Source organism: Pseudopodoces humilis, chromosome 20 (genome assembly GCF_049639895.1).
Source record: "Pseudopodoces humilis isolate 2021_Gansu_Grassland_sample_001 chromosome 20, ASM4963989v1, whole genome shotgun sequence".
In the NCBI taxonomy this organism is placed as follows: domain Eukaryota; kingdom Metazoa; phylum Chordata; class Aves; order Passeriformes; family Paridae; genus Pseudopodoces; species Pseudopodoces humilis.
In genome coordinates, this window is record NC_142219.1 from 515,992 (window position 1) to 540,593 (window position 24,602).

Sequence of the window (24,602 nt, forward strand, 5' to 3'; positions counted from 1 at the left end):
CAGAACTAACAGCAAGGAACAGAAGAAGCACACGTCAAGTTGAATTCCCCTTTTCTATTATTTTTGAGTTATCTCTCAGTGAGAATGTCAAGCCCTCTTTTGCAGAACTGTACATTTTGTGCCTTCTAGAGTGTAATTATGTGATACACTCTTACATTATGCAAGCTCACAGAAATTAAGCTCCATTCCTTTCTAGAGATACCCAGACCCAAGGGAGGGTGTATGAATAAAATCTAAAAAATGGAAAATAATGCTGGGAAGCCTGAAATAAACAAACAAACAAATAAATAAATAGTTACTCTGCAAATAATGCAGTTGCAAGTGCCCTGGTTGTTCTATTAAAAAGCCTTCTAGAACAAGCATTCCTGGTTGTGTGCTCGATGAGGTACCAGGGGATAATCCTGGCAGATTTTCCTGGGTGTCCCAGTGCTGCACAGGGAATCCCTGGGAGCTGGAGCAGTGTGGGCTGGGCTGAACCACCCCTCAGGAAAAGGCACTTGACTCAGAATTTTCCTGGTGTGCTTTGGGCAGGGACCAGTTTAGACCTGGCAGCTGCAGTTCAGTGCTCACTCTGTCTGGGTTGTAAAATTTTGCTCTGCTTTTGAACAAGTTATTTTATTTGATCCCACTGTTACTCCAGTACTTCTACCTCAATTAAAGTTCTCTCAAGCTCAGGCAGAAAGTTGGTCATTTTTTCTGAAATGGCTCACAGCAAACTCTACAATAAGTGAAGTTCAGCCCTCACTTTAAAACCTCTAGCTCAAAGCATAGCTGAAATTACTGTTTTACCTGTGAGGAACCTCGTGCAGAGCTAAAATAGGCAGAGTCTGTGTTGATTCAACACCACAACTAAATCTCTGGGTTTTGTGGACCAGATTTGTAATGGAATAAATGTGTGGCTTCACAGGATTGAATTAAATGTGATGTTAAATTCAGAAGAAAATTTGTTATTTCCTTCAGTTAGAGGAAAAGGTGGCATCAACAGATGCTGATGCTGCGGGTTGGGTTGGAATGGGTTGGATTGGGTTGGTTTGAGTTGGATTGGTTTGGGTTGGGTTGGGTTGGGTTGGGTTGGGTTGGGTTGGAATGGGTTGGATTGGGTTGGTTTGAGTTGGATTGGTTTGGGTTGGGTTGGGTTGGGTTGGGTTGGGTTGGAATGGGTTGGGTTGGAATGGGTTGGGTTGGGTTGGTTTGAGTTGGATTGGTTTGGGTTGGATTGGGTTGGGTTGGAATGGGTTGGGTTGGAATGGGTTGGGTTGGGTTGGGTTGGCAGGGGGGGTCTATTTTGTGTTTCCAGGGGTTTGGAAGTTGACATTTGCACCAGTTCTAAATTCAGCATTTGTTTTAAGTACTCAGTCACCGGAATCTGCCCTTCTAAGTAAAATTAACCAGTTGTGTTCCATGTTAGAATTGAATTTTTTTTCCCCTTGATATTGGGTGTTCACTGATTTATATCTCCTGTCAGGAAAAATATTTCTTCTTCTTTTTTTTGTAATCACATTCTCTTTTTTCTCCCCTCTCACAGATGGATAATGATCAGAATTCCAATACCTCAAAGCAGAGATATTCTGGGAAAGTCCACCTTTGCATTGCCCGGTACAGGTAAAGCTCCCCTCTCCTCACAGGTGTCACACACAGCTGTGAAATTCAACATCAGGTGTGGCTGCACTTCACCTGTGTGCTGAGTGATGATGGGATGGATGGTTATGGTTATGGTTGTGGTTATGGTTGTGGTTATGATTGATTATGGTTGTGGTTATGGTTATGGTTATAGTTATGATTGATTATGGTTCTGATTATGGTTATGGTTATGATCGATTATGGTTCTGATTATGGTTATGGTTATGATTGATTATGTTTATGATTATGGTTCTGATTATGGTGATGGTTATGATTGATTATGGTTATGGTGATGGTTATGATTTATTATGGTTATGATTATGGTTGTGATGGGGTGGATGTTGTGGTGCTGTGCTGTTTGCACTTGGAGCTGTCAGTGGGAGCTGAGCACCCCCTGCCTCTCCACCCCCTGCATTCCTGCCCTTCAGGTCTAAATCAGATTTAATGGCACCTCCTGCTCTGGAGAGGAGCTCTCAGTCTCTTCTTATCAATTACTTTTTCAAGCAAGAAAGGATTTTGAGTCCATCACTGCTCTGCACATTAAGATTTCAGGCATGAACTACTGTCATGGTGAAAATTTCAGTGACTAGCAGTTTCTTTCAGGATGGATACGGATTTAAGTAATTAATAAATACTTTTTGTCTCTCAGTAGCTTCCCTTAGATGTAGCTCACTGTTTTTTGTCTTCTTTTACCTTGCCTGTGTAGAAGTTTAATGAACTTGTGTAAAAGGAACATAAAATTGAATACAGTGACTGGAAAAGACCCCCACCACTGAGTTTGCTTTAATTCTCCAAAAAATAAAGAGAATTTTGGCCAGTGTTTTTCAAGAGCCCTAAGTGGGAAGTGTCTGAGTAAACCCTGCAGGAAAGGACACGGGTTTAGGGTAGAGGGGACCTCAGAGGCACAACCTGACTCAGGCCCACTCAGAAGGTGCCTCAGAAGGGAGGCAAAGACAGCCTGGGGAGATTGTCCTGCGTGGAGCTGTGGCCCTGAGCTCTGCCTGTCCCCCCACAGCTACAACCCCTTTGATGGACCAAATGAGAACCCAGAGGCGGAGCTCCCTCTCACGGCAGGAAAATACCTTTATGTCTACGGGGACATGGACGAGGACGGCTTCTACGAAGGTACTTTTTATTGAATCCATGAATTCATGCTAATTCATGCAGATTGGAATCGGCTCATCTGTCAAACACGCTCCAAATTCCTTCCTTCGTCTGCTCCTAAATCGGTTGCTAAAATTAGCTTTATCATCGTGGTGTTAATTAAAAGAGTTTCTGCATCAGCAAAGCCGCTCCTTGCAGGCAGAGCTAATTATAAGATATTTTATGGTGTCAGCTTTTCCTACTGGCAAGATTTAAGTTGACAAAAAAGCTTAGTGGCAGTTCTGGTATTTCCCTTACTAGGCCTTTGTTCCCAAACTGGGGGTGCTCATGTGTTTCACTCACCCCTCGCCCCCTGTCCTGCCCACTCTCAGGGCACTGCCATGCAGGAGCTCTCCTCCATCAGGGGTTTCATGGCATTGCTCTTTCTCACCAGGAGAACTTCTGGATGGACAAAGAGGACTGGTCCCTTCGAACTTTGTGGATTTTGTTCAAGACAACGAGAGCCGGTTGTCAAGCACACTGAGCAGCGAGCAGGATCAGAACTTCATCAACCGCTCGGGCCCTCCCCTGGAAGGAGATCTCTTGGAGATCAGTCCCCCGAGTCACATCGACTCCGGCGTGGTCAGCAACGGCGCGGGGACGCTGGATGTGAACATTGATGAGATTGGAGAAGACATTGTGCCTTATCCTAGAAAAATCACCCTTATCAAACAACTAGCCAAAAGTGTTATTGTGGGCTGGGAGCCACCGGTGGTGCCGCCCGGCTGGGGAACCGTCAGCAGCTACAACGTCCTGGTGGACAAGGAGATCAGGATGAACGTAGCCCTGGGCAGCAGGACGAAAGCCCTGATAGAAAAGCTCAACATCTCCACCTGCACGTACCGGATATCCATCCAGAGCATCACCAACAAGGGCAACTCCGACGAGCTGCAGTGCACCTTGGTGGTGGGCAAGGACGTCATCGTAGCCCCCTCCAACCTCAGAGTGGACAACATCACCCAGATTTCTGCTGAGCTGTCCTGGCTCCCTACAAACAGTAATTACAGTCATGTCATCTTCCTGAACGAGGAGGAGTTTGACATTGTCAAGGCTGCTAGCTACAAGTACCATTTTTTTAATTTGAAGCCCAATATGGCCTACAAGGTGAAGGTCATGGCAAAGCCCCACCAGATGCCCTGGCAGCTTCCCCTGGAACAGCGAGAAAAAAAGGAAGCCTTTGTGGAATTTTCTACATTGCCAGCAGGTTGGGTATTTTCCTTCGTACCCCAAAACTCTTCAGTTGAATTTCTCTGAAAATGCTAGATAAAATGCTTTAACCTTCACAGCATTTAGGGGATGTAAGTGCATTTTGGTTGTGGAGCTGTAATTGACTCCATTGCACAATTTGAATTTGTAAAGTCAACAGATTTGTTGTGTTTTGGAAAGTCTGAGGTTTTTTCCCACCTGGCTTTTACATTAAGGGTGTTGGTAAGTGTTGTCACTCATTTGCCATTATTCAAGAACCTTGAAGTGGTGTTGAAAACTAGAGCAGAAATAATGGAGTGAATTTGAAGGATAATCTCTTGTTTTGGGGGCGTATGGCAGCAACTGAAAAAATCTGAGTGTCTTTCCTTTCAGATTTACCTACCCAAGGTCATCTGATCATGGCCAAGCAGGAGACCCTTGGGGGTAAACACTAAATATTCAGTGTTTCAGGTCCCTGGGTGCCTCTGAAGGGACACTCAAGTTCAAGTGGCCCCTGGCAGGTGAAACATCAGCAGATGTTCTGGGCTGGGGTTTGCTCCCTCCCTGCCAGGCTTTGGTTCCAGCAGAGGGGCAGGAATTCCTGCTGCTCTCCTCCTCAGCCTGCCTGACTCTCATGAGAGGAGACAGGGAGGGCAGAGGGGAGGGGAGTGAGGCTTTGATTGATGCCAGTCTGTTTCCAGTGAAGATGTCCTGACACGTTTCCCTTTAGTCTGGAATCGCTGCACGGTGGCAGTGCTGGTGTGGGATGTGCTGGGAGGAGGGCACCTCACCCCTGGGATGTGTCCTGGGGGAGCTGGGAGGCACTGCCTGGGTGCTGGCTTGAACTCATTTCAACTTTGCTATTTAGGAAAGGCCTTTTGAAGTGAGGGTTTTTCCAGGCTAAGCACTTCCCATGCTGCATCTCCCTCTAGCTGTGGAGTCTGCTGAGCAGTGCAGAGCTGTTCTCTGCTGAGGAGATCGAGCCACAGCTTTTAGAACCAGAATCTTCCCCAGTGCTTCATTTCACTTCTACAGAACCCAGTCAGCTTTTCACTGTTGTGTAGAGAAAACAAAATAGCAGCTGTGGCCGTGATCAGAGGCTGATGCCTGATTGCAGAGTCACTGGAACAAAGGAAAAGGATGAATTTGGAGTCAGTGATGGGAGTTACCATCATAGTGCCATGCAATTGAATTCATCTTCATTCATCAATGGAATGCAATTGCTTAAACAAAAATAGAAGTGTTTCTCTCTTGGGCACTCAGATCTGAAAATAGAGATAAGTACAGGATCAGGACCAATGGGGCTGCTGTGGTTTTTGGAGCTAATTTATGTGAAAAAAAGGAGAAAAGTGTAGCAGAATTCCAAAATAAACATTTATGTTGGTGACCAAGACCATGGAAAACCATCAGGAATAATTTCCCATTTAATGTTGGGAGGAAATAGAAGCCATGCTGAGCCTCGGGCACTGCAGTTTATTAAACCTGGCTCTGCCACAGCCTGTGAAGGTCGAGACAGACACCCTGGGGATTGTTTGGTTTTGGGGAATGAAGGGAAGGTGACTCCTCCTGCAAGAGCAGATTAATGGCATTGGCATTGGCAGGAGGCTGGGTCAGATCAGATGCATTCTAGCTTGTAAGCTGAGCAGCCCTGCTGAGCCGGGAATGCTGGCTGTCAATAAAGCAGGAGGATCAGTAAAGCTGAAATTCAACCCCAAACCAATATCTCTCTTGGCCAAGAATAATAGTAGGCCAATTTGCATACTCTTCACTTGCAAGATAAAAATACTTTATATATTCAGGGATGGTATAAGCAAAAACTTCCTGTTGTGCCTGTACTGAGCTGAACATGACCATGGTTTTATTTCCATGTCTGCTGGAGGCTGGAATTCAGCAGAGCAGTGAAATGCACTGGCTGTTTGCTGGTGCCTGTGTGGTGTTTGCAGATTATTGTGCACACAGTAAAGTGTTTGTAGCTCTTGGGCAGATGAACAGGAATGGGCTGTGTTTGGTTCCCTGGGAGAAGGGTTTCCCAGCAGCCAAGCCTGTGTTCTGTCCTGCAGAGACGGCTGCAGCTGGGCCCTGACACCTTTTAGCAGCAGACTCTGCTCAGGGTTTGATGGTTAAATCTACACAACAGGATGCTTGAAAAATTCATGAACTAATAAACTCTGTGATATTTTTACTTTGGCTTTCTGGCCAAAGAAGAGCTATTTATAGTGGGGTAATGCCTTTTAATTAAGGAGCTATTTGGTTGTGGTTACACTGACATACTGTCAGTGCCTTCAGAGGTTTGGGTGTGTTTTTTGATTCACGGCAGAGAAGGGACTGTGAGAGCAGCTGTCCTTTAATCAGCTGCTGGAAAATGCTGAAGTTTCAGCTTGCAGCCCACTCTGCACCTCAGTTCACTGCACTTCTGACCTGAGGCTCGAGAGTGACCATTCCCATCTCTCTCAGGTCCTCCAGCTCCACCTCAAGATGTGTCTGTCCGGGCAGGGTCCACGCCAGGGACCATCCAGGTGTCCTGGAAGCCCCCGGTGCTGTCGGCGACGGGGACGTCACACGGTGCCAGCGTCACGGGCTACGGTGTCTACGCCAAAGGCCAGCGGGTGAGTCCGTCCTGCTGCCTCAGGAATTACAGCTGGCAGGGTGGCACAGCCCTGCAGGGACTGTGGGGGCTGCCAGTGGAGCCTGTGCTGTGCTTTGGGCACAGCTCACTGCCCCTCTAACAGCCCTTTGGCCATCGGGGTTGGGAGGATGAAATTGGGGTCGGTGATGGGAGTCACCCCATGGTGCCAGCTGGGGCAGGGGCTCTCAGCCCAGCAGCTCCCTCTGTGCAGGCTCTGGAGGCTGTTCCTGGGCAGGGCTGAGGGGAGGGCGGCAGGGCGTGGTGCTCACAGGTGTGTGTGCCCTCAGGTGGCAGAGGTGATGTTCCCAGCAGCCGAGAGCACGCCGCTGGAGCTGCGGATCCTGCGGAGCCTGGACGCCAGGGAAGTGACGGTCCGGACGCTCTCTGCGCAGGGAGACTCGGTGGACTCTTGTGTTGCTGCCATTCCATCTGACCTCCTGGTGCCTCCAACCCCTCACCCCAGAACCGCTCCCAAATCTAAGCCATTAGCAAGTGCCGGAGCCCCAGAAACCAAAGAAGAACACTTAGGCCCGCATTTAAAAAGGGATGAGTCGTGGGAGCAGACTCGTTCGGTGTCCCCTGTCCACGGACACATGCTGGAGCCACCCAACTTCCACGGCCCACTCCAGGGGAGGAGATCTCCATCCCCCAACAGAATCCTGCCCCAGCCTCAAGGCACTCCAGTCCCCAACACCATCGCAAAAGCCATGGCAAGAGAAGCTGCACAAAGAGTGGCAGAGAGCAACAGGGTAAAGGCAAACTTCTTCCTGAGGCTTTTGGGGGTGGTTTGTTCATTGTGGCGCTTGACAGCCAAGAATTTTCATTGTGTGCCCTGAGGTGATCATCCCTAAGCTCTGAAGATGCATGGCTTGGGATGCAGCGTGCCTGTAAAGCCCTTCTGTGCCCACTGCCATGGGTCCACAGGGAATTTGACATATTTGTCCTTCCCAGTGCTGCATTTCCACACTTGTTTGCAGCTGCTTTTTGTTCCAGCTCCTCCTGGAGCTGCCAGCAGTGTCACTGCCCGGGCACACCCCTGTGTGGGCACCTCTGTGTCCCTGGGGCAGGGACAGTGATCCTCACAGCTCTCTGCTGTTTTGCCCTGCTAGATGGAGAGGAGAGCATTTATTTATTTGCCATTTGTGTCCCTGGGGCAGGGACAGTGATCCTCACAGCTCTCTGCTGTTTTGCCCTGCTAGATGGAGAGGAGGAGCGTTTTCAGCGAGCGGAGCAGCGCGGCCCCGTTCTCCGATGAGGAGGAGGATGGTTATGACTCCCCCAAGGTCAAGCGAAGGGGAGCCTCGGTTGATGATTTCCTGAAAGGGTCAGAGCTTGGCAAGCAGGTGAGTGGCCTGGTTTTGTTGCTGCATCAGGTGTTCAGGAAGGGTTTTGGGAGGCCCAGCTCTGCCCAGTCCCCTCTGAGAGCTGTGGCTGTGTTGGTGACCCAAGGCTGAGCCCTGGGCACAGGAGCTGCTGTTCCTGGAGCTGAGTGCTTGGCACAGGGATCTCCTGAGCATCCTCCCTTCCAGCAGCCCCAGGCACTGCAAACTGAAAAAAAAGATGATAACAATATAGAAAATGTGACTGGACCGTCCTGTTTGGGTCCTGGGTGTTTTCTGTGTGGGTGTTGCTGCTGCATGGGAGAACCTGCTGTGGGAAAGGGAACGTGGGAAGGATTCCTGGGTGCCACAAAGGGACCTAAGGGCAGGAAACAAATGTGCCGTGGGAATGGCTCCAAGGAATGGAAGCTTTTATTCTGATCCCACTGAAAACAAATATAAAATAATTTATTACATTACTTTCAAGAGAGGTAGAACTTCTAGAAATGAGATATTTTCTTATGTCTTGGCATAGTTTAAAAAACCTTAGCCAAAGACCTGACCCCCTGTGTTGAGGGTCCACAGTGGTGGTGATATGCTGCAAGAATTGGATGCCGATCACTTTTAAATTCTAATGTGATGTAACAAACAGCTGCGAAGAACAGATGATATGTCAATTAACCTAAGGCTTTTACAATTTGGTCAGCAATTCCATTGGTGCATGAAGGACTTCTAATGAGGGGAATTTGAGCAAGTCTAAACCTAGGTTTGGTGCTGTGAGTGGGGATATCCTTTCCTGTGTCAGCTGGGATTGAGCTGGGATTTGTTGAGTTGGGATCACAGATGGTGAGAAGAGAGCAGAGGATGTGTGAGCAGAGCAGAGCCCAGGCCTGGTGCTGTGTCCCAGGGTGGCTCACAGCAGTCCCGGGCAGCGCTCGGGGTCATGGGGATCAGCGGCGTTAGCGGCACTGAGCTCTGTCCTCGCCCGCCAGGCTCACTACTGCCACGGGGATGAGTACCAGACCGAGAGCAGCCGCGGCTCCGACCTGTCCGACATCCTGGAGGAGGATGAGGAGGAGCTCTACTCCGAGATGCAGCTGGAGGAGGGCGGCCGGCGGCGCCTCAGCCTCACCTCGCACGGAGCGCTCAAGGTGAGCGCCCAGGGACCCCTCGGGGCTGCTCCAGAACCTTCCCTCAGCTTCTGCAGGGCCCTGGACTCGCTCTGTGGGACACAGCCACACCCCAGTGCATTTATTACCCTGGTGTTCGTTATTTGATAGATAAACTTCAGCTGACTGACCGTTTTCCTACATGTGATTGTTGCAGTTGCAATTTCTGTTCTGCATCTGGGGCCCTTCCCCGTGTCTCCGTGAAGACAGACTGCATGTGCTAGCCCGAAAATGAGTTGTTTCTGAGCAAGGAGATTTGTAAAAACTTACAAAACAACTTCTGTTTTTCCTGTCTGAGTGATTTGTCCACGTATCCAGTGCTAGTCCCATCCCTTCCACAGGCTTAAAGCATTCCTGTAGGAAAGGGAGTTGTTTCAGCTTTGTTTGATCAATGCTTTATCAAAACTCCTTGTGCTCTGAATATCGGGGAACCAGCAGAGAGAGTAGGAAATACATTCCAGAAATATTGCTTTAATACAGGAATATTCATCATGAAACACAACTTCAGTGTAGCAACTAAAGCATATGCAGAGCACAAAACACTCCCAACACTCAATATATATTTCCATATTCTATTTGTACATGTAAATTGTATTTGCTTCTTCATGTGTGTAGTAATTACACAAACTGTGTTTTTCTAGAAAGCACAAAGCCACAGGCTACCTGTTTTTCAGTAGATTGTTATTGAACTAAAATCAGCACTATTTTCTCATGCATACAAGAATTCTGAGCATTCTTATGGCTGCTTTCATGTGCTGTAAATTCAGTCCTTTTATTCTGTCTGCAGTGAGACAGATACTTTTTCAAAAGAAGAAATGATCAGTGTTTCTATTACTGCACCAACATAAAGGTTGAAACCAAAATCCTTCTGCATCTTCTTCTGTTCCCTTCCCCTGGCAAAAAGAATAATCCCCAGACTGTTCTTGTTCTTTATGCATCAGAAGGTGCATTTACTTCTTGGATTTAAATCAGTATTGGCAGAGTTGATACTGAGAAAGTTCCAGAACCTTAACTGGTGTAGGCAATCATTTTTGACCTGCTGAGGTTTGCAGGCTTCTCTTGATGTAGTGTCTATCAAAACTGTGATAATTTGTGCTTACTGATCTTTTGTCCACTTCTGTAGCGCTCCATCTCAAGTTCCACGGGTGTTACATGCATTTTAAAAACAAAGGAAAACAGGTGAAACAGTCTGAAGTAACTTAGGAAGTGTGGAAGGGCACAGCCAGGTTCAGGGTGCTCGGAGGGAGGTTGCTGAAATCTCTGAGAGGATCTGTTGTTATTTATGGGAGCTGTTGAGCCCAGAGATTCCCCTGATCCGGGCATTAAGCACAAGGGGAGATGATCTCTGGGATGCAGAATCAATAAATCCTGGCAGTCAGAGGCAGCACCTCCTGCCCTGTGCTCCCTTCCCTCCTCCCAGAGCCCAGCCAGGACACTCAGGATTCTTTGTCAGATTCTTTGTTTTGTGGAAATGGAATAGGAAGGTTGCAGAATGTATCTGGCATGTCCAGAATGCTTCTTTTACCCAGGCTGGGATAGCTCTTACCTGCTTCTGGCATAAACAGAGACTTTTACCTCTGCTCATAGGCTGATTTTCAAACACTGGTTCTATGAAGCAGGGACAGGATCATGATGGGAGATTTGATGGCAGTGCAGACCCAGTGACCTCTGAGAGCAGCCTGCATCCAGGGGGCTTTCCCTGGAAGCCAAGCTTTGAAAATGGTTCAGGTGTTCTAGGATTTTAGAAAGGAAAGCAGAACTCTTTAGTGACGGCTGTGGAATAGCTCTCCTCTGACAGGAGACTGAAGATTTTTACAGCTTATACAGGAAGCTTTAAGAGATTCAAAGCAAGAAAGCTTGCTGGGGCAGAGCTGTCATTCTCAGACACGGGTTCTGCTCACACAGAAAATCAGATGGCAGTTTGGCACGGGGCAAGGAAGGAGTTTTACTGCCATTGTCATTCCCCATGCTGGAACACGTGTGTGGCTTTCATCCCTCCCTTGCAAATGCATGAGTTTAGTCGTGTTGAGAGCATCACTCAGTTGTTTGTACTGACCTCTCACGCTGTATCTGGCACCCAGCAACTTCTTAATCATGTCTTTATTTTTCACAGATCCTCATTCAAAGCATGACGTCCTTTTCACTGTATAAGCTGCATGTCTTACGTTTGCCATTGCTCTAAAACTAATTCTGTCTTTATTTTTCTTTTCTCCCTTTTCCCTCCTATTTTATTTTTGTCACACACTCTTTGTTCCCTGTCTGGTTTTTGACATTACATAATCTTAAGGAGTACGATAAGACCACTGAAGCCACTTTTTGGGAGCAGCCTGACTTTGCCCAGCAGACACACCACAGTAAAAGGCTTTTCAGTATTCCAGAAGTGGCTGAAGAGGACGGTGAATACTCTGAACTGCTGTACAGGCAGGGTTTAGGTATGCCCTATAGAAAGAACCCCAGGGTAGCCAGAGAGCCCAGAGCAAGCAGGCCCTGTCCCCAGGAGCAGCAGCACAGCCCCTGGCACCGCTCGGGGCCGGGGCTGGAGGAGCTGGTGCCGGACGAGCGCGGATGCAAATTCAGACAGTCCCTGTCCCGGAGCCCGGACAGCGGGCTGGACTGCGGCAGCGAGGAAGAGGAGCCCAGGGGCAGTGCCAGACACACCTGGGGCAGGGAGGAAGAGGAGCCCAGGGGCAGTGCCAGACACACCTGGGGCAGGGAGGAAGAGGAGCCCAGGGGCAGTGCCAGACACACCTGGGGCAGGGAGGAAGAGGAGCCCTGGCACAGTGTGAGACCCCAGTGGGGCAGGGATGAAGAGCAATTCCAGCACAGTGTGAGACCCCAGTGGGGCAGGGATGAAGAGCAAGCCCAGCACAGGCTCAGAGCTCAGTGGGGCAGGGATGAAGAGCAGTCCCAGCATGGTGTGAGAGCCCAGTGGGGCAGGGATGAGGATGAGGAGCAGCCCCAGCACAGAGCCCATTGGGGCAAGGATGAGGATGAGGATGAGGATGAGGATGAGGATGAGGATGAGGATGAGGATGAGGATGAGCAGCCCCAGCACAGAGCCCAGGGGGACGCAGAGCCCTGCCCCTGCCGGAGGGGCCCGCGGCCGCTGCTGGCCCGCAGGAGGACCCTGACCAGGCAGAGCAGCATCGAGGAGGATTTCGGGGAGCTGGGGCCGTCCCTCGGGGAGCCCAGGAGCGAGCAGAGCCAGCAGAGCCAGCAGAGGAGGTCGGCAGCTCAGAAGGGCCACAGAACAGATCGTGTGGCTAACGAAGAAGTGCAGGGAGGCTGGAAGAGCGACTTTAAAGCAGCTGACTCTAGGGCAGCTGCTGTCCCTGCAAAGCCATCCCACAGAGATGCAGAAGACTCTCTGGTGTGTGAAGTATCTTCCTTCTAACATCTGCTTGCCGAATCAGTCTGTTTTCTTTATTCTCTTAATTTTTTGTTCTTTATTTTTTTTCTTTTTTCATTTTTTTTTCCCCAAATTGATTTTTCAAGTCCATCCTTTGGGCCCATCTGCTACATTCCCCCTCCCCCCTTTTTTTTTCTTCCCAACTCATTTTTGTTTATTACTCTGCATTTTTGTTTATGGTCCTCTTTTGTGCCATGCTGAAATCAGATTAATTTGCTTTGCAATGATTTTCCCCCAGAACAAATTACAATAATGGCTGCTTTTATTAAAGGACAACTGAATCTAAATTTTAATTAAGGGTTAGCTGAACTATAATTTTTCCAAAAGATTGCTTTTCTTTATTTTGCCCATCTGAATTAAAAAAAAAAAAGCAAAAAATCAAAAAACCACAAATGGCTGCATTTTTAACTGGAGAAATGTTTCATCGGTATTTTAATTTTATTTTTTTTTTTTAATTATTGTCAAGGAATTCATTTCATCGTGTTGTTTTTATTCATCTCATTCCCAGAATTTTCAGCTCATGCTCTTTATCATGGAACATCTCAAGACAAGGATCAAGATTCTCCCCCAGTGTGACAGTGACCCAGATTTGGGGAGTCACAGCTTCACCATTTTCATTTTCTGCCTTTCCTCTGCGCTGTCACTGCTTCGCCGTCCTTTCTAGACCATCTCTTCTTGCCTTTGAAGTTGCAGACTGCATCTCTGCAGGAGAATGCAGGCACGGAGCTGCTTCCAAAGGGAGCCCAGGGCCCTTCCACCTCCCCTGAGGATGCTCTGCACGACTTTCCCCGTTTGCATTTCTGTCAATTCATGTCCAGAGGAGCCTCCAGGTGTGAGGGACAGAGAGAACAGAGAGCAGAGCCCCTTCCTTACCCTGCAGCGGCCTGGAGCACAAAAACTCCTCTCTGGGACATTCCTGGAGCACAAAAACTCTCTGGCACTTTCCAGGGCAGAGCAGAGATCAGCTGCTGCTCTTCCAGCCTCCAGCTCAGGCTGCAGGAGCCCAGCAGAGCTGCAGGAGCCCAGCAGAGCTGGGATGAGCCCAGCAGAGCTGCAGGAGCCCAGCAGAGCTGCAGGAGCCCAGCAGAGCTGCAGGAGCCCAGCAGAGCTGCAGGAGCCCAGCAGAGCTGCAGGAGCCCAGCAGAGCTGCAGGAGCCCAGCAGAGCTGCAGGCCTGGCTGCACTGGTGTCAGTGGCCACACGAGAGGCTCTGGAGAGCTCTTGGCCTCCTCATCCTCGCGGCTGGCGGCGTTCGGGCGAGCGGAGCATCCGCGTCCCTTCTGCACCTGCTGCCACCCGGATGAACTGTGCTGGGAGCCTCAGAGGCTCAGAGCCTGCCCTGGCTGCCCTGCACAGGGGGATCCCCAGAGCTGAGTGTGCCCTCCCGGGCTCCCCAGCCCCAGCTCTCGGCAGGACGCTCAAACCTTAGCAGCAACAACAAAGGCAAAAGAATATTTCAAAAATTATTCTTTTCTTTTCTTTTTGTTCTGATGTGTGACTGCTGGTTTCAAAACTCTGCCATAAATCAGGAAGCCATTTTTTTTCTTTTGCAGGTTTTCCAGGCAGCAGTACTCACTTTTCAGCTAACCTTTCAGTTAAAAACTAAGTTTAGTTGCCTTTAGAGCTTACGCTTCCAAATGTGATTGACCTGATCCATGTCCAGCCGCGCCACCGCCGCGGTGCCGTGCACAGAACTGACAAATCCGTTCTTTCTGTTGTTGTGTTTTAGCTTTTAGGTAACCCAGCCTCGGCAGGACGGCAGGACAGGGTGGAGCACGCAGGGCGGAGGTCCCACGGCAGCGCGGTGCCACCGAGGTCTCGGCCCGTCTTGGTCCCCTCCATTGGTGAGTTGGGCAGATTCCTGCTCCTCACAGCCTGGGCTTGCCAAGGAAACCCTTCCAGAGAAGCAGCAGCCCCAGCGTGGGAGCAGGCTCCTCCTGCTGAGCCTTCCCCTGGCAGGGCCAGGGGCTTCCTCCAGTTCAGTGCCTGGGGCAGCTTGTTCCAGCTCAAACACTCACAGTGGGCTCTCACCTCAGAAGAAATCTGCTGGCAGCTTGCTCTGTGGCCAGTGAGATCAGTGTGGCCATGCAGGCACCCACCCAGCCCTGCGTCCTGCCATCATCAGCCATCACTCTGTATTCACTTGCCCTTCTCTTGACTGCTTTTTTTTTCAGTTTATGGCAAACTCTTGCAAACCTGGCAGAAATGGCTTTCCTAGGTGAGCTGTGCAAACGTCAGTCTGCTGCAGGAAATCAGCCCAGCTGCCAGTGCAGGTTTTATAAGCTTTTTTTAAAGATAGAAACTTGCTAATCAAAACCCAAAACAACCCACCAAGCTTTATAGGACGTGCAGTGAGGTTTGGGGTTTGTCCTGAAAGGCCAAACACATTTCAGATTTAACTGGGATAGCTGGATGGTGAGGCCAGCTTGTATTACTGAATTGTTCTTTTCTGAATTTGCTTTCACAGATGGCTACGGTGGCCATGACCATCTTTCTCCAGATATTTATGAGGAGTCTGAAACAGATCCTGGCACAGAAGATCTTTCCACTCGAATATTTGTTGCACTTTTTGACTACGATCCACTGACCATGTCCCCAAACCCCGATGCTGCAGAGGAGGAGCTGCCATTTAAAGAAGGACAGATCATTAAGGTGAGGTCTGAAAACAAAGGAGACAAATGACAATTTTACAAACATTTCTCCTCTGGGAGAAAGCCGCCTGTGTGATCAGAATCCAGAGGGGGGTTTTCCTTCAGAGGTTCAGGCTGTAAATCTCACTGGACCTGGTAATTAACAGTTAGTGCTAATGGCTTAAAAATGATCACAAAATGGGCAAAAACCTCAAAGCTGCTGTACATAGTTAGGGCCAGTCTTAATTATTAGGCTGAACCCAGAATTGTGACTCTGAAGCTCCCTAAGTCCATTGCCACAAAGCCTGCAGGAAGAGCAGCTTCAGAGAGGATCTTTGGGCGAGAGAAGTGCCAGAGTCTGCAGCCTCCCTCCCTCCCTCCCTCCCTCCCGATCCCCTGGGATGCTCGGGCTGGGCAGGAGCAGCTGCTGGCAGTGCAGGGGGAATTGGCATTTCAGGGTGATCTGGAGCAGAACATAAAAAAAATATCCACTCATTTGAACATTGCACATTTCAGAGACTAAATTGTGATTTAAACTGGTGAAATACTGACTGCCTTCCACTGGGCTGGGTCCTGACACAAACATCTGTACCTGATTCACAGTCTTTGTACTGTTAAATTCTTCTTCAATGTTCTGCTTACCTCACGTTACATGGTTTATGCCAAAGAAGAGGAACTTGTTTGAGAGTTCCTTTTCCTCTGCAAGAATGTGCATTTCATCCAGGTATTTTTTTTATACCTTAAGTCGTGTTTTTAAATCAAATCAAAAGACAATAGGAGAGCTTAAGTACCTTATGTATGAGATAAGCATTTTTGGTCATATAAAGGTTGTTAGAATCAAAATAATAACATTTTGTCACAATTTTGCAAATGTTTCATGTTTCATTCATACATCAAATAAACACCTGGCTCAGCACAGGGAGAAACTGATGGCTTTTAATGAACTTTTTGTCCCTTTCACTGCTAACAACAACAACAAAAAAAAGTCCAAATTCTGCTTATGTATCTGAAGTCACAATTCAAATAAATATAACAATTCCAGTTTTATAACCTAAGTCAGAGTGGTCCAGAACTAATATAATTCCACATCTAAATTGCAGTTATTATCTATGCTTTAGTAACCCTTAGCGTGCACTGAAATTCCTAAATGCTGAAACCTTTTTGAGCAATATTTTCATTCTTTGAATGTCAGGTTTATGGGGACAAAGATGCTGATGGATTTTACCGTGGAGAAACCTGTGCAAGAGTTGGCCTTATCCCCTGTAATATGGTCTCTGAGATACAAGCAGATGATGAAGAGATGATGGATCAGCTTCTCAAACAAGGTTTCCTTCCTTTGAACACTCCAATTGAGAAAATCGGTGAGAGAACATGCAGACATTTCACTTCAGACTCTTGGGTCTCGAAACTCGGCTCCATCCACTTTGCCTCTCGTTTTTATGCAGCTGCATCTCCATTTTGCAGTCATTTACTGCCCCAGGGGATGCATTCTGTGTCAGTGTCTGACTTCATGCTAATATTTAGTCTTGGTGATGTCGCTGCGAATGGGGACCTGTAGCTTCACCACTCCACTTGTTACTTTCTTTTCTGATAAAAAAAATAAAGTGGGTTTTGTCTCCTGAAATATTTGTGGGCCCACAACTCGATCCCTGAGCTGTGGACTCTGCTGTGCAGAGTGAGCTGAGGATTCTGTGCCTTAAAGCAGAGCAAGAACACTGTTAATTCTCATTTAATTACATGTTAATTGTCATTTATGGCCTTTGTGTGGCTGCCCATCCTCAGTCTGTGTGGGTGGGTGTGCTCAGCCGAGGCTGCTCCCCATGGGCTGGAGCAGTGGGCAGGATGCTGCTGCCCCTCTGGGAGGGGGTGAGGAGTGGTTGAGCAGCCCAGCAGGGTTTGATATGGTTTGATATGATATATTGATATGGTTTGATATGGTTTAATATGGTTTGATATGATATATTGATGTGGTGTGATATGTGATATATTGATGTGGTGTGATATGTGATATATTGATGTGGTTTGATATATTGATGTGGTTTAATATGGTTTGATATGGTTTGATACAATATATTGATGTGGTGTGATATATTGATGTGGTTTGATATGGTGCGATGTGGTTTGATATGATATATTGATGTGGTGTGATATATTGATGTGGTGTGATATATTGATGTGGTGTGATATATTGATATGGTTTGATATATTGATGTGGTGTGATATGATATATTGATGTGGTGTGATATGATATATTGATGTGGTGTGATACATTGATGTGGTTTGATATGGTGTGATATGGTGTGATATGATATATTGATGTGGTGTGATACATTGATGTGGTTTGATATGGTGTGATATGGTTTGATATGATATATTGATGTGGTGTGATATATTGATGTGGTTTGATATGATATATTGATGTGGTGTGATATATTGATGTGGTGTGATATATTGATGTGGTTTGATATGGTGTGATGTGGTTTGATATGATATATTGATGTGGTGTGATACATTGATGTGGTTTGATATGGTGTGATGTGGTTTGATATGATATATTGATGTGGTGTGATATGATATATTGATGTGGTGTGATATATTGATGTGGTGTGATATATTGATGTGGTGTGATATGTGATATATTGATGTTGTGTGATACATTGATGTGGTTTGATATGGTGTGATATGATATATTGATGTGGTGTGATACATTGATGTGGTTTGATATGGTGTGATATGGTTTGATATGATATATTGATGTGGTGTGATATATTGATGTGGTTTGATATGATATATTGATGTGGTGTGATATATTGATGTGGTGTGATATATTGATGTGGTTTGATATGGTGTGATATGGTTTGATATGATATATTGATGTGGTGTGATATATTGATGTGGTTTGATATGATATATTGATGTGGTGTGATATATTGATGTGGTGTGATATATTGATGTGGTGTGATACATTGATGTGGTTTGATATGATACATTGATGTGGTGTGATATATCTTTTTCCCTGGCAGAGCGGGGCCGGCGCAGGCAGCAGCAGCTCAGCACCAGGAGGATGGTGGCTCTCTACGACTACGACCCCAGGGAGAGCTCCCCGAACGTGGATGTGGAGGTAGGGCCAGAGCTGAGCAGGGAGCGGGCTCAGGGCCCATGGGCTGCCTCAGTATTCCTCCAAAACATGCTTTGGTTCCTTCCTTGGTGAGCTGTAGAACAGTCTGGAGTTGTTTTAAGGAGAAAGTGAATTTTGAAATATCTGGGACTTGGTGCTTTCAGGCACAGCCAGGGTTGTTTTCTGTTTCTTTTCAAACCAAATCTTTTTCTAAATTATGGTGTTTCAAAGTGGTTTGGCCAACAAATCAAGTAAATTGTGCTGGTGTATTGCAAAGATTTTGTTTGTCCTCTCTCCCATGACCACAGGAAATTAAAAATAATTTAAAGCCCCCACCCTAATTACATTTAAGCCACAGACAATTAAAAAGAGCCCAGTGCACTGTTTGCTGCTCAGAGGGGAGCTGCTTATTGTGAAGGTTTTATTGAAGAGGCTTCAGGGCAGGTCCAGTGCAGGAACGTTGGGTTTGGGCTGGGTGATGTCCAGAGGTCCCTCCTGGGCTGGTGCTGAGCACAGCAGCTCTCTGGAACTCACAGCTCTGGAACTCACAGCTCTGGAACTCACAGCTCTGGAACTCACAGCTCTGGAACTCACAGCTCTCTGGAACTCACAGCTCTGGAACTCACAGAGCTCTGGAACTCACAGCTCTGGAACTCACACAGCTCTGGAACTCACACAGCTCTCTGGAACTCACTCAGCTCTGGAACTCACTCAGCTCTGGAACTCACAGCTCTGGAACTCACAGCTCTGGAACTCACAGCTCTGGAACTCACTCAGCTCTGGAACTCACTCAGCTCTGGAACTCACAGCTCTGGAACTCACACAGCTCTGGAACTCACAGCTCTGGAACTCACACAGCTCTGGAACTCACAGCTCTGGAACTCACACAGCTCTGGAACTCACAGCTCTGGAACTCACACAGCTCTGGAACTCACACAGCTCTGGAACTCACAGCTCTGGAACTCACAGAGCTCTGGAACTCACACAGCTCTCTGGAACTCACAGCTCTGGAACTCACAGCTCTGGAACTCACAGCTCTGGAACTCACAGAGCTCTGGAACTCACAGAGCTCTGGAACTCACAGAGCTCTGGAACTCACTCAGCTCTGGAACTCACACAGCTCTGGAACTCACAGCTCTGGAACTCACTGCTCTGGAACTCACACAGCTCTGGAACTCACAGAGCTCTGGAACTCACTCAGCTCTGGAACTCACAGCTCTGGAACTCACTGCTCTGGAACTCACTGCTCTGGAACTCACACAGCTCTGGAACTCACACAGCTCTGGAACTCACACAGCTCTGGAACTCACTCAGCTCTGGAACTCACAGCTCTGGAACTCACTCAGCTCTGGAACTCACAGCTCTGGAACTCACACAGCTCTGGAACTCACACAGCTCTCTGGAACTCACAGCTCTGGAACTCACACAGCTCTCTGGAACTCACAGCTCTGGAACTCACACAGCTCTGGAACTCACACAGCTCTGGAACTCACTCAGCTCTGGAACTCACAGCTCTGGAACTCACTCAGCTCTGGAACTCACACAGCTCTGGAACTCACAGCTCTGGAACTCACACAGCTCTCTGGAACTCACTCAGCTCTCTGGAACTCACTCAGCTCTCTGAAGCTCACTCAGCTCTCTGGAACTCACTCAGAGCAGGGCCTGAGCCATGTCCCACCTCAGCTGTTCCCTCTGCACCAGTTTTCATTCAGGGGCTCTTTGAAGCTGTGAAGTTCAACCTTCCAAGCTTGTCCAGGTTGTGCGATGTCCCAGCTGCTGCTCCCAGCACACACTGGGAGAGGTGCCAGGTTTAGAAAGCTGAGGAAAAAAACCCAAGGGAAAAAAAAAAGAGGTTTGGGTCTCAAAAATCAATTTGGTTTCACCAGAGTCTTAACATGAAGGAGTAGGGAGAAATGTTCCTGGATTTCCTGTTGATAAAGGAAAGGTTGATGTTTGCCTGAGAGCTGTCCCTGCTCCTTCCCTGCAGGCCGAGCTGACGTTCTGCACCGGGGACATCATCACCGTCTTCGGTGAGATCGATGAAGATGGATTTTATTATGTAAGTTGTGTCTGCTGGGTCACTCCAAACTGCTCCCAGCCCCTCCAGCACCAGGTACCAGCCTGGGAGGGATGTGGAAATGGGGGAGCTCTCAGCGTCCCCAGGGACCTTGGATGGGAATTTCCTCTTCCTCACCAGCTTTGAAATAGGCAAAAAATATTTCCCTGCCTGCCTGGGAGCCTGCAGGTGATGAAATGAAAGCATTCCCTTTCCTTCCCTCTGCTGACAGGGTGAACTCAATGGACAAAAGGGGCTGGTTCCTTCCAACTTCCTTGAAGAAGTGCCTGATGATGTTGAGGTGTTTCTCTCCGACGCACCCTCGCGCTACGTCCACGACACACCCACGCGATCCAAGGCAAAAAGGGTAAGCAACCCGCTAAGAAACGCTTAAATTTTCATTTCCCATTTCATTCTGTCTCATGGATAATTTAGACATTATTTTTTAACATTACTTTTAAATTCATTTGCCCATTTAAAGTTATGTTTCAAACAGATAAAATAAAACATGAGGAAGAATGACTGTAGCCTTGGCTAGCTCGTTACATTTGTAAATGGAGAAACTGAACGGACTGATTGCAGTCGTTACAGTACCGGCCATTATAATCTGAATTAAAGCAGCTCTTTCCTGGCGGTAGTTATTGCCCAAAGCTTCTAAATTGCTCTTACTAAAAAAGTTCTTGTGCACAAAAGACTGGTACCAGTGTTCCTCTAAATACAAACTGTAACTGCAGCTGATGGACTGACAGTGGTCGTCTCCTAATCCCTACAACTTCCTGCTCCAACTGGCGATAATTAATTGCTCAGAGACTTCTCTTTTATGAAAGAATTAATTATGTTTAGAGTATCTCATTTTTGGTTTTGTTTCATCACTGCAATACTTTTATATATTATATATTTTATATATATTTTTATTTCTTTGCTCATCTGCTTGGAAACAGAAGAAGAGTGTTCATTTCACACCTTAATAAGGCAATGTAGCCTTCACGTAAGTGAGCAACTGAAGATACCAATAGAGATTTCAATTAAAGCTACCTGGCTATCTAATGCAAGTCTTGAAACCTAATTGTGGGGGAAAAGAAAAGAAATATGTCTCCAAACCCCTTGGCCACAGAAGCCCGGGCTGAAAGCCTTTACTGTACCTGGTCAAGCCAGCTCCTTTCTTGGGAGACAAATCCTTTAAAACAGGAGCCCTCCGAGAGCCGCCAGAGCTCCCTTGGTGCAGGTCAGCGTTTGGAACATATTTCTTCCCGAGCTCAATGTTTATGTTTACATAGAGAGGAGAGTTTGATGTCTAACTACCCTACAAACAAAGCTGCATATTGCATTGCTAGCCAAGCTGGGATGTAAAAATTCCAAGCTCCCGTGTCAAGAGAAAAGCACAACAGCTTTGCAGAAACAGCAGTGACGCTGGCACGGACCGTAGTGCACCAGGGGATAGTTGGTTCTGAAACTCACTACACTCAAACACAGCTACTTAAATTGTCTGCCTTAAAATGTGTTTTCCACAATCGATTATACCCCAGTTTGCCTAAGACCAACTATTCAACACTTCTAAAAAAAAAATCCCTTCCCGTGGTACAATTTACTCGGATTTTTCCTGGTACATTTGCAATATTAGCAACTGTTTGGTTTACCAATGCAATAAAAGTCTCGACCTGAAACATGCAGCTCACTGAATGAATGCATTAGACTCGATATCTGGTATCTTCAGGTGTACGTTGGGGTGCTTTACCAAGTTGTTTTGTTTTTTGGTTTGTTTTTTTCATTAGAATTAGACCTTGATTTAAAATCAAAGTAGGCTTGAAGCCCCTTTGCTTAACTCACCGTTGCACAAGAAGCCAGTAAATTGCTGATGTTTTAACTGCAAGCTAGCAGGCCTCCCTACAGCATGGATTCTACTGTGAAAATATCATCTGAATTGATAGCAACCATTCTGCCAGCTGGGCACTGTAGTTAGGATAGGCTGAGTATACGTAATTTTAGCATTTTCATCCAAGTGCTTTTGATGACTGAAAAAAAAACAAAGCTGTTCAAAATATTTAGGAATGCTGTCATCTAACAACCTCATAGCTGCAGCAAACACATCAAGCACTCAGGGCCTTTAAGCTTTCTTTGATTGTAATTAAGGTTCATTTTAGCTTTTTCTTTTTCTTTTTTTTTTTTTTTTTTTAAGCCAGTGTGCCATCTTCTCTAATCTGTACATAAAGTTTGCTAGCCAATTTTAAAGAAAAGGCTTTTAAAGGACATAAAAAAGTAAGTGATCATGTAGCATTTTAAGTCATTTCTTCTGGAAAGAGTTTGGCTTCTATAGATTGCTAACCTGTAATAATTAACATGTTTATTTTTCTTAAATCTATAGCTAAAAGTATCCCTCTGCATTTTAGTACTATCAGAGTGCTGAAATGAAAAACCGAAGCCAGTTCTGTGGCTTTGGTGGCCAGAATTCTGGCAAAGCAAATGTATCCAACTTTTCCTTTAAAAAGGTATAACCAAAACTGGGCTTTATTGGTGGGCTTTCTATTTCTATAATTTTTTTCTCTAAATTGATGCATTTTCCATAAGCCCAGGCAGTATTTTAAGCCAGAGAGAAGAAAGAAACCAGCCCTTTTGTTTAAGTGGGTAATGGGACAAGTGATGTTACCAAGTTTCTTGCTGATGATGGCTTTGAAGCTTTCAAAGATTGAATAAATGATAACAATGTACCTACTAGGTTCCTCCTGAGAATACAGGTACACCCCGGAGAGCAGCATCCCCCACAGCTCATCTCCATTCCGGGTCACCTCCGTCACCGGTGATGGGCTCTGGTAGTCCCGGGAGAGGCAGGGATATGGCCTCGAAAAAGAAAAAGGGGCTGCTTTCCAAAGGCAAGAAACTGCTGAAAAAGCTTGGTGCAGTGAAATGAGTCCTGTGCTCCTGGACAACTTGTAAAGCTTCCAGTCTGTGTACTTCTTTTTTTTTTTTTTTTTTTAAAGTCAAAACTAGGGCTTTCATGACTGTGCAGTACTTTACCAGACCTTTGCATTTTTAACTCTGACATCAATAGAATCATGTGAATCGCTTAATCAAAACAGCAAGAGAAAAAAGGAAGTGGATTTGTTGTTGGTAAAAACATTATTTAAAAAGTAAAAAAATAAAAAAAAATAAAAATATTGTGGGATTAAGGCCAGAAGAACATGGTTTTATTTGAAGTCAACACCTGCAACTCCATTGGAAAAATCTCAGCCTTTATTCTCCTTTAACCATGAGTGGGGGGAGAAAACTCTCTTCACTGATTGCTAGCTCAGAGAGATCACCCCACTGTATCCAATCATTAGCATTAACAATGGTCTTGAAACTCCTAGTTGAATCAGCCTTGATGTTTTGCCTTATTAATGCACAATGATTTGTACTGTCTAATAAATATGCAGCGTATACTTTGTATGTACTGTGTATTCCGCTGTCTCCATCCTCCCTCCCTGCGGGATTCCAGATCGGTCACTGACCCCGATGAGCTCCTGGAGTGTGCAAGTGCTGTGCTGAACGCTACATTTGAGTTTTTGCTGCCCCAGTACAACCCAAACCCCTGTGTTGATTTGTCCTTCCCGCTCTGCTGAACGGGGCAGTGTGAGGGACTCAGAACCTCACCCATTCCAAGCAGCCGAGCTCCAGCTTTGGGCTCCTGGTTCTCTTCCAAGCCCCTGGGACAAAGCCAGCTCCTCGCCCACCCCCCTTTCTTTACTCCCCGTTTTCCCTGGCGGGTTCAGGCCCAGGTTGGAAGGTGTTTTCAGGGTGCTGCTGGCAGCTCCAGGCTGCAGCAGCTCCGGAGGGAGGGACGGACTGTCCCAGGCTCCGAGCACACGGGAATCAGGAGAAGCTCCCCCACACACTGATGGCAGTCATTGGCTGGTACTATTTTGTAATTCTTGTCCATTTGTAAATTGTTTTTACTGTTTATACATACTTTTCAGACTGCCTTTCTTTTTGTAATTTATGGAAGGTTTATAAATGAATGATCAAAGCTTCCCCATTGTGTCTTCAGATAATGTAAATTACTGTAAAATACTGTGTGCTAGATTATAACCTTTAATTAAAGAAAATAACTGGCCTACGTTTGTGGTAAAGTACTGTGTGGGTGTGTGCATGTGTACAATCATTGTGTATTATATTTTATATAAATAAATAATTTGATATTTTGTAGAGTGCAGTATGTTTCATACATCCACTGTGGCAGCTGCTGGCTTCTTGCATCAGCCTTTTTCCAGAACTGTCCATGGCTGCTCAAGTCTACTGCAGAATAAAAGAAAGGCTCCTCTATCTGCAAGACTGCAGGAGCTTCCCAGAGGTAA

At 46.7% G+C, this 24,602-nt stretch overlaps 1 protein-coding gene across 13 annotated transcripts in view; it reads left to right on the forward strand.

Annotated features, from left to right (window-relative positions):
- RIMBP2 (RIMS binding protein 2) overlaps positions 1-24,453 on the forward strand; it is a 100,533-nt gene extending 76,080 nt beyond the window's left edge. For 7 of the 13 annotated variants that reach the window (XM_088065103.1, XM_088065104.1, XM_088065102.1 and 4 more), the window contains 15 exons: positions 1,526-1,602; positions 2,636-2,745; positions 3,158-3,967; positions 6,403-6,554; positions 6,862-7,323; positions 7,774-7,917; positions 8,886-9,044; positions 11,350-12,432; positions 14,200-14,314; positions 14,938-15,122; positions 16,293-16,461; positions 18,124-18,221; positions 20,206-20,277; positions 20,507-20,641; positions 22,988-24,453. In XM_088065103.1, the coding sequence (XP_087921229.1) occupies positions 1,526-1,602; positions 2,636-2,745; positions 3,158-3,967; positions 6,403-6,554; positions 6,862-7,323; positions 7,774-7,917; positions 8,886-9,044; positions 11,350-12,432; positions 14,200-14,314; positions 14,938-15,122; positions 16,293-16,461; positions 18,124-18,221; positions 20,206-20,277; positions 20,507-20,641; positions 22,988-23,179 (3,963 nt within the window). In that variant the 3' untranslated portion in view covers positions 23,180-24,453. Of the gene's footprint in view, positions 1-1,525; positions 1,603-2,635; positions 2,746-3,157; positions 3,968-6,402; positions 6,555-6,861; positions 7,324-7,773; positions 7,918-8,885; positions 9,045-11,349; positions 12,433-14,199; positions 14,315-14,937; positions 15,123-16,292; positions 16,462-18,123; positions 18,222-20,205; positions 20,278-20,506; positions 20,642-21,215 lie in introns of all 13 variants that reach the window. The other 6 variants (XM_088065108.1, XM_088065109.1, XM_088065110.1 and 3 more) reach the window with 4 other exon arrangements.
- The last annotated feature ends 149 nt before the right edge of the window (positions 24,454-24,602 follow it).